Source organism: Photinus pyralis, unplaced genomic scaffold, assembly GCF_008802855.1.
Source record: "Photinus pyralis isolate 1611_PpyrPB1 unplaced genomic scaffold, Ppyr1.3 Ppyr1.4_LG2, whole genome shotgun sequence".
In the NCBI taxonomy this organism is placed as follows: domain Eukaryota; kingdom Metazoa; phylum Arthropoda; class Insecta; order Coleoptera; family Lampyridae; genus Photinus; species Photinus pyralis.
In genome coordinates, this window is record NW_022170403.1 from 6,851,511 (window position 1) to 6,865,113 (window position 13,603).

Here is a 13,603-nt window from a genome sequence, read left to right on the forward strand (position 1 = left end):
ATGGAAAATATAAATGCCCCCTCACGAAGAGACTATTGCTACGTAACTTTTATTCTTTCTACTTCTTAGAAATAACTAAGTTATAAAGCAAACATTTTTGTACTTTTGCGCTGTTGCCACGTTCGCGTAAGCCATACATCAAAATTGACATTGTCAAGGAGGTAACTAGACGTGCAACCGCATCACTCTACCTCTTTTAGTTCTTAAAATATCCTCGAAAAACATCAACAACAAGCAATTACGAACACCCTGTACAAAAATTTGGATTTACTTACTTCAACGTTGCTCTTGTGCAGTGGATTGTTTTTTTTATTTTTCGGGGGTGGAAACTACTCTTATTAAATTACTAATAATTCTAGAATAATAAGTTAAATGACGGTCAAACTACATTAAGGGATAATTGATTATTTATAACACTTTCGCTTTCTACTTCAAATTTGAACCTGGGTTCGTTGGTTGTTTAGTATTTTTTCGGGGTGTGTTATCAAATAATAAAATTATAAAATTGTAGATTCAAGTTTGTAATCTAAATCTTCTTTAAATAAATTAAATAAATTCTAAGGACTAAATTATAATAAATTGACGATTTAAACCCCTAAAAATTACACCTTATGACTGCAATAAATCGCAGTAGGAATTTCTAAAACCAATCGTTAAGAAATATTTTGAGATATGAATGACTGGAATCATTAAATTTTATAGTTGAATATAGCTCGGAATATAGGTACTTGTTAATTATTTAGCTGATCCGCGTCAGTACCTTTAAAGTTTGAAGCTTTCAACATGTCGGTTGTGCACGAGAAAATTAAAATTAGCTTAGGTACGTCGTGACCATAAATTTAGTTTTAATTTTTTTCCTGCACAACCTAGCTACCTACATGTTGAAAGGTTCAAACTTCCATTTTTTAGTATGAAAAGTGCCAAACCTCTTCTTAAATGTTAAACGTATCTTTCTAATTGTTTTTTTTTAAATTTTTAATTTTGGAAACTATTAATTTTGACGAAGCGTTCCACCCTCAAATTTCAAGTCGATATCTCAAACAGCTTCCAATTTAGGTAACGAGGAGGGAATTGGCTGCATATGAAAGGCCTACCTGGATAAATTTAATTAAAATTAATTAACATTTTATTGCATTAGGGCTATACCTATTTAATTTAGTAGTAACGTTGACAATAACTGTTTAACAAAAATATGCGAGCCATACAGCAACATCCTGAAATACATCGTTAGACACTAGGGAGTTACATTTCTATTAACTATTTTACCTTTCCTCTTGAAAACGATTCATTAAAGGTAATCCACCTCACACCTTGGAATAAATTGGGCTTGAATTTGACTTTACGCTGTAAAACCACGTGGAGTGGATACTGATACTGATGCTTGGCGAAAATTGGGAATAAGTAGAAATAAAAGAAAACTATACTGAAAGAACCCAATTGTACAGATATTAAAATCTATGCTTCCGTATTTTCCATACTTACATTCTCCTCCCTCGGTTTCCGTGTTGCCCAAGACGGAAAGTGTTTCATAGGCACAAAATATACAATCGAATGCAAGAACCACATTGCGATATTACATGGCGTAGCGTACTCTATATTCTGTGGCGATATCTGCAAAATGGGGAAAAATTAAATATAAAAAAAATAAACGTGTAAAGAAATATAGAAAACGAGCTCCTGGGTATGGCTATAACATGTGCAAAACCAAATTTTGAAACTGGTGTTACATTCGCTTTTATTTCAAATGGATATGTATGAAATTTCATTTAAATGCTTTCATAATAAGAGAGTTTGCAATCCGGTTTGTAAATTATAGAGATGTGAAAAGGGCGCTGTGAACGTTGACCGATTAGGCTCAACTTTTGGCATTGCGTTTTATATGGCTAACGCTATACGCATATTGAATTTCATGCAATTCGGTTCATAACTCACAGAGATGTCAAAAGGGCCTTCCTTATTTTTTGGGCTATATTGACCTTAGACAAGGAAAGAATATGGACGCATACTTCGCAAGCGATTGTGTTACCACCTGCCACATAATGAAATTGGCCAGTGGCGTAGCATTCGTAAATGCGAATTTTCTCTTTGAAAAATTCGGAGTGCTAATGACTACGCCTATGGAGTTTATTGAATAATTCCGTCCTTGAAGACGTTTGTTATCAAAATTTGAATGCATGGGATTGGTTCTGTTGTACGAAATTATGTATAGTCGTTGAATTTTAACATATCAAAAGAAGAATACTCAAAGAAAAAGCTTTATGATGAAAAATAGGGGTACGTTACGCTAATAAGCCCCCCAGGTATGATCATGAAATTGATAGAAATGGATAGAGGACACCTTAATAACACGTTTAGAATAAAAAAATTTGCGGAAGAGGGCCTAAATTTTCCACAACCTTAATTAAAAGTTCACCTCATTTTCTGGAAATCTGGTGTTATTTTACGTATATTTTGTAATTCTTAAGTTGGCGAAACTGAAAAATTTTATGTGATAGCTCTTATTCCACTAATAAACAAAGGTGACAGTAAATTTTTGTAGGAGGTTATGTTAACTTCTTCGTCTACTAAAATGAAATATGCTGGATTTAACGTGTAAATTAATAGAATGTAATAAAAGTAGTACAACAGGTATAATATACAATACAATTTTAGGTTTTGTTTGATTTAAACACCAAATAAGCGACACTTCCATGTGACTGTCATTTTAATAACACCACTTTTTGAAGCGTATACAGTCTAAACTTGAATGCATTAGGGAAGAAGGATGTGGTAGAGAAGGTTGCATGTGGCAACAATTTCTTGGTATCGATCACCGAGAGGGGAAACCCGGGCACTTCCTGATGCATGTTTCATATGAATCGCCGCTTAGCATCCACCGCCTAATACGGTCGAGAGGGGAAGGAACATCTTTTGCATTTTCCATGGATCGCAGGTACGTTAGCGATCGCCGCTTAACTTGGAACGCCTTTTTCGTATCGACCTATCGACCACCGCTTAGCATCCACCGCCTAATACGATCGAGAGGGGAAGGAACATCTCTCGCATTTTCCATGGATCGCAGCTACGTTAGCGATCGCCGCTTAACTTGGAACGCCTTTTTCGTATCAATCACCGCTTAGCATACACCGCCTAATACGGTCGAGAGGGGAAGGAACATCACTCGCATTTTCCATGAATCGCTGCTTAGCAATGTAGGATGTAGAGAACTACTTACTGTTATTATGGTATAATTAAAAACACATGTATAAAGTTGTATACCATTGTTTAAAGTTAATTAAATCGTGGAAAAATAACATAACCTCTTAAGAAACTAACTAAAGTTGGCACTCAGGAATGTTAAGCACACCAGTACCAACTGAAAAACAATCATGAAATTTGGAGTAATATAACCTCACTTACGACGAAATGAAGTGAACTTTGAATGAAGATTGTGAAAAATGTAAGGCTTCTTCCGCAAATTTTTTAACTGATAACGTGTAATTAAGGTGTCCTCTATCCATTTCTATCAATTTCATGATCATACCTGGGGGGCTTATTAGCGCAACGTAACCAAAAAGAGGAAAATACGTGGTAACGGCATTAGGCACATTTTCAATATTTACGTCTGAAATGAAATTCCTGATTCTTCCTTCTCTCTCCGGCTTTTGTATCCACAATCTGCACAATTCACCATGATTTTAAGTTGTTTTTTGTGTATCTCCTCTCAATTTAAGCGCAAAAACCGAGGCAAAAACTCATAAAAAACGATGTTACTTAAATGACATTTGTGCCACATATAAAATGGCCCACTTGTTTAAAAAGGTAACACGATTCATACACGGGCTGTACAGCATACGCGGTATTTGGACTCTTTCCTAATCTGGTGCTAACGAGCAGACGGACAGACACCGCAAAATCATAAACTGGCTACATTCGCGGTTAATAATCTGAAGCTCAAGTCGTCCATGTGTTTAAAGTAGCTGACACTAAAATTGAAAATCTTGCATGCGTTAAGATTGTATTTTTTTCGACTACTCTCATTTATCTTTTATTGCATTTATAAATATCACGTTATCATAATTGGGTTATTAATTATAAAGAATTACTTATATTTTATATTGAAGCATTCCTGTCAGAATAACTACGGTTTTAACGTATCTCAATAACGATAAATGGTGCAGGTGGCAACAACCTTGCGGTTTACAGACGATTTGAATTAAGAAACAAAAGTGACAAAAATTGATTCAAAATACAATGTGCCTTTATTAAAAAAATTAATTATGGAGATTAGTGGAGTTCGATCGTGTTTAAAATTGACCTCTAGCTAGTATCATGGCGCTTCTGCTATAATTATACTTCGATAAAGCATTTTATGTATTCAGCTATACGTACCAAATGATAATATACAAAAGTTACGTAAAAATGGGCCACTCTGATACGGTAAACCCCGTCGTCTGGTTGCATTACCTAATTTGCTGCAACGTGTTATCGGTTATCAACAATTTTAACACCATAAATTTTAATTACCTAAATTAAAGTGTGGTATTCGGAGATATAACTAATTTTTTGTGACATGTATAAACACATTTCGCAGCTTTGTTATCAGTACATAGATTGGCGTGATATGTTGATCGCGAAAAATGGGCGACTCGAAAATGAAGGAATGTACCTGATAGGTACTGAATTCAATGTACTGATGTACTGTACTACTTTCATTGTGCTATAAATGCTATAATTAGCATACCTAGTGTAAGTACACTATGTAATTAGTTACCATTGTATCTTTGCAGTATTTAGGAAATACTGTTTAAAAAATTCACGGCTAACTTCACGAGAGAATCAGTAAGATTTTACACTTCAGTCCCATTGTTGTTTTTCAAAAATCGATCTTTATGTATTAATCAAAGTTGGACTGGGTCAACTGGGTCACCTGGGTCACTAAATTAAACTGGGTCACTGGGTCGCTGGGTCACGTCATACTCTTTTCAGTTAGACCCAGTGACCCAGTTTGACCCAGTGACCCAACTTGACCCAGTTTGACCCAGTGACCCAGTTTGACCCAGCGACCCAATTTCACCCGGGGACCCAATTCGACCCAGTCACCTAGTTTGATCGAATAACGCAGTTAAGTCAGTGCCCTCGGTTCAAGTGTACAGATTATGAAATAAATGGAATGCTGGTTTGTTGAAAATAATACTCGATTGCTTGACAACTGCCATTTCTGTGATGTTTGCTTTAATACTGCCGTAAAAAACTTTCCATGTCCCGATTTGTATTAGAATAATGTTATTTCTTTGCTTCAGGGCTTACCAGTTTGCTTACAGGTGTTCATTCACATTTAACACACATTTCTAGTTAGCTTAATCCAAATAAATCTTTTCTCTAAATACTGTCATTGACTACTTGACTACAAACTATAAACAAAAGCATTTTGATTTTTTTAGGTATTAGTTCTCTTGAATGAAATTGGGCTACGTGCTTGTTGCCGAATATTATTGAGGAAGTTTTTTTTAAAATTAAAAGTTACTTGAAATTGTTTTGGATGATACCTAACAATAATTTAATTACTGGGCCACCGGGTCAAGACGGGTCACTGAGTAAAGCTGGGTCAAGATGGGTCAAAGCTGGGTCACCGGGTCAAGCTGGGTCACCGGGTCAAGGGTCTGGGTCACCGGGTCAAGCTGGGTCACCGGGTCAACTGGGTCACCGGGTCAGTAAACTAACTGGGTCACCGGGTCACTGGGTCACTCTATGCTTGACCCAGTCCAACTCTGGTATTAATAATTGGGGAGGATGTGCACAAACAACGAGAAGGATTTTTTAAAACGCCATTCAGCATATTGCAATTTTTTACAAGGTTGCTTAATGATGGTTACAATCGTTTTCAAGCAAAGTTTTGGAACTTTTTCGTCATCAGAAGTGTCACATCAAACCATACCTATGCAAGCTATTCACGCAAACCGTAACCTAAAAGTATTTAGGCTTCCATTACTTTAAATCTGAAAATTTTCATACCAGCATAGTTTTTCATGATCTTTCGAAAGAAAATATTATCATGATTGTTTCACTTTCGCGTTTACCGGATGTGGATAGCAACTTTCTTATTTTAAGTAGAACACCCTATATTTTATTGCCCTATACCCAGCATCAAAGGTTTCCAAGTTATTCAAGATTTTTCAACATTTTTGACGTTTGACTGCGTTTCTTTAGCTCCCTATACCTATGGCTCCGTTGGCTTGAATTTCAAAAAGTCTTCCAAAATCAACAATACTGACATGACGCTACATGCGAATGATTTAAATTTTGATCGTCCTTCTACAGGGTGTTTTCAAATGAATGGTCAAGTTTAAAGTTCAAACCTTAAAAAGTGGAAAAAATTTTTCGTTCAACGCCGAGTTCAACGCTATAACTTTCTTGCGCGTCTTCTTTCCGAGATTGAGAGGAGGAAGGGAGTAGAAAATAATTGTCTGTTTCATGGCATTCCAAGTAAAGGTCTCAACAAAAGGAGCTGTTTTCTACCAACAACCGCTATACTTGCTGATTCCTTATAAATAGAGGGGGGGGAGACTGGTTTTATCCTTCATGGTACTGTAATGAAAGGTCTCAACGAAAGGAATTAATTTCTACCAACCATAACCTCCTCCTCGACTCCTTATCGTGATCGGATAAACATAATTCCTTATGTCCAAATTGTCGAATGATGATACTCACAAAGTCACAACGGGCAGTTAGGGCGTCTGAAAGAAATATATCTATTGGTGATGTGATGATGTCAAAACTTTACGAGCGAATATCTCGAAAACGCTTTGTCGGAGGAAAGTACCCATAAAGGCAAAATGAATTCTCTAGACGAACCATATCTATTGATGAAGTATCCCCACTAATCGTGTAACAAGAAAATATCGATAAATATAGCATGCTACTATCTTATAACGCAACCATTTACTGAGCTATTTCAGTTTTAAAAATGCGCTTTATCTGCACAATTTATACTTGTTTTTTTTTATAGACAGTTAATGGAGAAATGTATTTTTTGTAAATCGTTTACGATTACTTTTGTAACTTATTTCAAATAAGGATCGCAAAGTTAACGTCAACATAATCTCAAACCAGGTCTCAAACGCAACACCTTTAATTCCAACAAGTTAAAAAGTAATCGTAAATAATTTACAGAAAGCGCATTTCCACTTGCATTCATTTCCCATTTGCAACTTTTGTTAAAATCGTAAAAATCCGGCCACAAATATGAAAAATAGCGTTGCACATGTGCAATCCATTTTTGACGTGCTACTTCAATTTCTGTTTATAAGAAGAATTTCATTTCAATGCTTTTCTAAATAAGAAAGTTGGAACTACGCATGCGCAAATCTAAATTTTGAAACTAACGTTAGAGTTTCCTTTGTTCCAAACGCCTATGTATCGAATTTCATTTAAATGCTTCCATAGATAAAAAAAGTTGGCACTGCGCATGCGCAAAATAAAATTTTGAAACTGGCGTTAGATTTTTCTTTATTCCAAGCACCTATGTATCAAATTTCATTTAAATGCTTTCATAAATAAAAAAGTTGGACCTGCGCATGAGCAAAACCAAATTTTGAAACTGGCGTTAGATTTTCCTTTATTCCAGGCGCCTATGCATCAAATTTTGTTTAAATTCTTCCATAAATAAAAAAGTTGGCACTGCGCATGCGCAAAAACAATTTTTGAAACTTGCGTTAGATTTTCATTTATTCCAAGTGCCTATGTATCAAATTTCATTCAAATACTTTTATAAATAAAAAAGTTTACAATTCGGTTTATAAATGGTCGAGATGCGAAAAGGGCACTGTGAATTTTGAATCGATTCGATTCAACTTTTGGCATTGCGTATTATATGGCTAAAGCTATGCCCATTGCCCATATTGCATTTCATGCAATTCAGTTCATAACTAACGGAGATGTCAAAGCGATCGGACATTTTTAAACAAAGTTATCGTTCACACGGACAGATAGAGGGACAGACAGGCAAAGGAAAAGACGGACAGACCACAGACCAACAGACAGACGACAGACAGCAAGACAAAATTATAAACCATCTCTAGGATCGTTAATAAACGGCAAAAGTGTAAAATTATGGAACATGTAAAAACAGTTTTTTGGTTTTTTTACAATAACTTTTTTAGTAATAAACGCAGAAAAAATTCCTTCCTTGCTACAAGCCTCGACACCATAACGAACCAAATAGCGAAAAAAGTCGAACAATAGCTCTTAAGATAAAGAACTAGTAGCGTTGAGCCTAGATCCTTCACTCAACGCTAGTAGCGTCTCAACGAACGAGGGGACGGACGGACGCTGACGGATAAAGTGGCCACAATAGCGCATTTATTTTTTATTTTTGTGGAAATGCGCTAAAAAGATATGCAATTTTGAAGACTCTAAAGGTAGCCTTCCATTTGTGACCGTCAGCGTCAGGATTAAGACACATTTTTGTCTGTGGTTGTTTGTTTTCGGTTAGTAAAATCACTTGGGTGGTTTTAGTCAACAGAAAGGCGGATGAGGTAGGGGTTCAATTTCAATTGCATAACAATTAATCTCGAATAGGGTATAGTAACGTAACATGTCTTAAGTTTTCGTTTAGTAAAATCTCATCCTCTTTGACAGACGCGACGCGTCCGGATCATGTGCTAAAATAGCTTCCCATATTTTCCCTGTCCTAGAGTTGCAAACTTATTGCACGTACTGAATTGTTATTAGGTACTTACTTAATTGAATTGGGTCAATTGCAAGGCTTCTTCATTAATAGACAATGAAGCCAAAACAATAGTGCACAAAATGAATTTAATTCACCCGCTAGCACTTCTTATGACGACGACAGCAAGTAATGTTTGATTATCTATCTATACTATTTATCAATGCAGTTTGGTTGTTGTGTAAGCATAGTATTTATGGTAATTAATGACCTCCGCGCTATCAATTGTAAGATGCATCATAAAATGCTCACCCGTTAGAAGATAAAAATAATATGTTTAATTAATATAGTTACTTATTTTCAATTTCGTTAAAATTTATGGGTGTTACAATATTTAAAAAAAAGATTAGATAAGTATGCATGACAAATAACAATTTTTATTAATTTATCGCCAATTGCACGATCACATACTACTGGTGGGTTTATACAATCATAAATCATTATTATTAGTTCACTATCCAGATCCGGGGCCAGGCGGTGACCAGGTGGGGCTGAGCCTGAACCTGAACCTACACCATGGTTTGGCCCCATTCATATAATAGTATTGTTTATTTCTGTGTATTGGAGAGGATAAATATACCTCAAAGGGTAGCAGTAACACATCAAAGATTGCCCAATTTGTCATTTTTAATCTTTGAAAAGGTAAGAACATAAAAAGTTGATTTGCAGGAGGTAGATACTCAGTAAATTTCATATCTTGAAAAATATAAACTTACATTTATTTTTATTGTGTGAATTAATGTTTTTCTCGTAAGACCCACCTAGAAAACGGTTTGCCACTTCTGCTATTATACAGGGTGATTCCTATAGTACCTGCCACCGTTTGGGAGCGTGTAGGTGGTGCGTAGGGGAGTATTTTGATATAGGACACTTGGGGTCGGAAATCTAAAATAAGGGTGCCAGAGCCAAATTTACCTTCTGGAATTTCGCGCCTGTAGGTAGGCAACCCAACCGGCCGGCGGTGCACACGGGCGCTAGTGGGCTGCGAAATAGGAGGAGGTCGGTATAAACAAACAAACTTTTCGAAATGGGTGCTTAAATGACCCAAGTATCGATGTGCATCACGAATCTGTGTGTAAAGTTAAGCCTCCGTCAGCTTACCTGCAATTGCCCTGTCTCGCACAGTCGGAAGTGAACTTCTTGAAAGACCTGTCTGCAGGGTAACTGACGGTTTGGATACCGCTCAGCGTACGCTCGTCGTGCAGCTCGTGCGTTACCATTTGCCAATCCGTACATGAAGTGCATGTCCGCGTATTCCGTGTTAGTAAAACGTGCCATAGTGTTTATTCACTTGATACGCGTCGTTGCAGACGGGATTTCGTGGGTTTAAACAAAATTCTGATCAAGTGTCAGCCACACATCGCCGCCTGAGATCGCTCCGTGTGCACCGCCGGCCGGTTGGGTTGCCTACCTACAGGCGCGAAATTCCAGAAGGTAAATTTGGCTCTGGCACCCTTATTTTAGATTTCCGACCCCAAGTGTCCTATATCAAAATACTCCCCTACGCACCACCTACACGCTCCCAAACGGTGGCAGGTACTATAGGAATCACCCTGTATGTATTAAAGTATGCAGAAGATGTAGAATTACCCTGTCATTGGTTGTTGCGGTTGGGTAAATAAGCTATTATTATTATTATTAAAAAGCAATTCACCGTCTTTGCGGAGTTCATCTGAGATTAAAGCAACAGAAATACCACCTTCAGCATATTGGGCACCATGTGCCAATTCAAGTTATCAAGGCCACATCCGATCTTTGTTATTGCCAGCTTGGTAACATCATGAATTTGTAGTTGTTGTTTTAAGCGCTGGAGCGCAATCCAAAAATCTTCGCAACTACTTAGGCTTATTGCTAGACCGATTTTGAATTATACGACACCAAAACGTTCCATAGTAATGTATGTACCATAAATGCAGCGAAAGTAGATTGTGGTATTTGTTTATGATGCAGCAGCTTCCATAATGCACCTTTGATACCGCTGAGGGAGTCACGATGCAACACATCATCTGCAAGTTTCGAGAAACTACGCTCCAGTACCCAGGTACTACTTCTTTGCGCGCGTTCGCTCGAGTCTATGTGTTGTGTGGTGACCAATTGACCATCGTGGGACGAAGACGTACTAACGGTCTATCCTGTGTTTGATCAAATTGTGTTCGTCAAATATTAGAAGAAATCTTTGAAAACTCTAAGTACGGGATAATATTATGTATATAGGTACTATGGAAGAAGAAACACCTGTTTATCCTGGATGCAACAAATCTGTATGAAACCACCCGCAGACCAGGTATGAAAATCATCTACCATCGAGCATCGCATCAATAAGTAATTACCTATTAGTACCTATGTGGCTACCACAGCAGACGGCATCAAGAAGAGATCACCTTCGGTCGCGTATAGGAAATAGAGAAAAAGCGATTAGCGAACGATACCCGTAACGCAACAGCTCTAATATTGTGATCCCTTCGTTCACTATCTGTAATTTATTAACATACATGAACCTATCACAGTATTTGACGAGTAATCTACAATTGCTCAACTTATTATTTTACTGCCAAACGCGTTAAATAGCGAAGACCATTAGTAAATCTGCAGAAGTGTATTGCAATTTGATTTAATGGTGATGGTGCCTTTTCTTAAGTTTGCTATGTGCCCTAATACTGCTGCACCCAGCACTGTTCGGGAATTTCGAACATCCCAATTCACTCGTTTCACCTAGGTCGGTGCGTAGGGTTTCTACATTTGCCTTGACATCCTCTCCATCCCTTTCTCCGTCGATATCTTTGTAGGCCCAATAAAAGCTGTTGCCATTTTGGATGAGTAAACCATTGGCGAGGCCGTACTCAATAGTACTACCGATAATCTTGGCGGCTTTCCTTAGTGTTCTCGGTAAATGTTCTTGTGTATTGGCTTGCCTCTTGCGTTTACGTTTAAGTCTCTCTTGTTGATGGGCGAAATCCAAATCGTTGATGGATAATTCGGAATCAGACGCTCTACTGGCTGTGGTGTTATCACTCCCACGCCAATACGCGCTAAATCTACGCACGAAATGCATTACCTTACCCTCATTATTTCCTTCCTGATTGTCACCGATCGGAGGGTTGAGACCTAAAAATAACGCCGTATTAGCATTATCGCCTTTTTATTACACAAGGCTATTTACCTTCCATTTAAAATGTTTTTACTAGAATTTAACAAGATAATTCGCGTGACAGTTTTGATTGGATCAAAGATACTTTGATCTTTTTTTGCGTTCTATTTACCCAAAACTTTTTATTATACCATGCCCTCGACCATGCCTAAAACCCACATTAAATTTCCACTACATGACTCAAACTACAACCTTATACGAAACTTCACGCACTAATAGTGCTAACGATGATCACCACACTGAAAGATACGTTTCAAAGCAGTTTTTTAATCTACAACATAACAATTTCCGAAATAATCGAATCGCGTAGAGAAAGGCGTAGGCGAAAAATCATGCAGTGGATTTCGGCGAATAAGTAAATGCGTAATTATTAGTCTCGATCGATAAAATTCATCGGCTGGCAGTGCAACAGAGGAGTGGAACTCTTTTCCAAATGAATACAGTAGAACGCTGGAAGCCTTTGAGGTAAATAAATCTGCCATAAACACTCAACAGTTTTGTGTAATTGTACATACCTACGAATATAACAAACTGCATACCCCCGGTGACTAATCCTTTATCGACTTTATGGCGCCTTAACACCTTAATAACGTTCTAGAAGGTACGCTACAGTACTCGTATTATTAACGAGCTCCTAGCGAGTTTATAATTTTGCGATGTCTGTCCGTCCGTCCGTTAGCACGATAACTCATAAACGAATGGACCAATTACGATGAAATTTTGCAGGTGGATCCTTTATGAAATTTGTAGATCGGAGTTCGTGAATTGGCAATGTAGCCAAAAAAATAAAGTAGGGCCTTTCGACATCTCCGTTACTTATGAACCAAATTGCATGAAATTCAATATGCGCATAGCTTTTCAATTCAATTTCAAAAATTGAGCCTAATCGATCAGTATTCACAGTGCCCTTTGCGCATCTCGACCATTTACAGACCGAATTGCAAACTTTCTTATTTATGAAGGTGTTTAAATGAAATTTGATACATAGACTCTTGGAATAAAAGCAAATTTAACGCCAGTTTCAAAATTTGGTTTTGCGCATGCGCAGTGCCAACTTTCTTATTTATGGAGGCATTTAAATCAAATTTGATACATAGGCACTTGGAATAAAAGCAAATTTAACGCCAGTTTCAAAATTTGGTTTTGCATATGCTATAGCCATACCCAGGAGCTCGTTTGCTATATTTGTTTAATTTATTAGTTTTCAAAATCCAAATGTTATTTTGCTTTTTCATGTAAGTGCATGGTCAACATTTAGGCCAGTCGCAAAATGAGACGCACCAATGGATATATTTCTTGCAGACGTCTCAATCGCCCCTTGTGAGCACCCTCTTCCGACAATCCGTTCTTGAGGTATAAGGGAATACCTATACCCGATCACGATAAGAGGTCGAGGAAGAGGGCTATGGTTGATAGAAATTAATTCCATTCGTTGAGACCTTTCATTAGAGTACCATGAAGGATAAAACTAGTCCTAGCCCCCCTACTTTGATAAGAGGACAGAAAGAAGGGCCGCAGTTGATAGAAAACGGTTCCTTTCGTTGAGACCTTTAATTAAAACACAATGAGAGATAAAATTAATTTATAACACATTTTTTTAATTCTTAAAAAATGCGCTAAAAATGTGTGCAGTTCTTAGCTTGTCAGTATAAGCCGTTTTCTTGATATTAAAAAATGTCGAAAATAAGAGAAAGCGTATATTCTAAATGAAAAAGTGTAAATGTACAGAAGATATTACAAAATGCAAA

At 37.2% G+C, this 13,603-nt stretch overlaps 2 protein-coding genes and 1 long non-coding RNA gene across 5 annotated transcripts in view; 1 reads left to right on the top strand and 2 right to left on the bottom strand.

The window, feature by feature from the left end:
• Nucleotides 1-13,603, top strand: part of LOC116163395 (proto-oncogene tyrosine-protein kinase ROS) — a 106,079-nt gene that overhangs the window by 15,695 nt on the left and 76,781 nt on the right. The gene's annotated exons all lie outside the window — the stretch shown is intronic.
• Nucleotides 1,081-8,790, bottom strand: LOC116163424. Its single transcript, XR_004143740.1, has 4 exons — nucleotides 8,721-8,790; nucleotides 1,483-1,611; nucleotides 1,267-1,423; nucleotides 1,081-1,214 (listed from the first exon to the last, which is right to left on the bottom strand). It is a non-coding gene; the product is annotated as an uncharacterized LOC116163424 (long non-coding RNA).
• Nucleotides 11,240-11,972, bottom strand: LOC116163418. The gene is made up of 2 exons (XM_031477328.1): nucleotides 11,868-11,972; nucleotides 11,240-11,812 (listed from the first exon to the last, which is right to left on the bottom strand). The coding sequence occupies exons 1-2, from the start codon at nucleotides 11,872-11,874 to the stop codon at nucleotides 11,319-11,321; spliced, it is 501 nt and encodes a 166-aa protein (XP_031333188.1). The 5' UTR covers nucleotides 11,875-11,972; the 3' UTR covers nucleotides 11,240-11,318.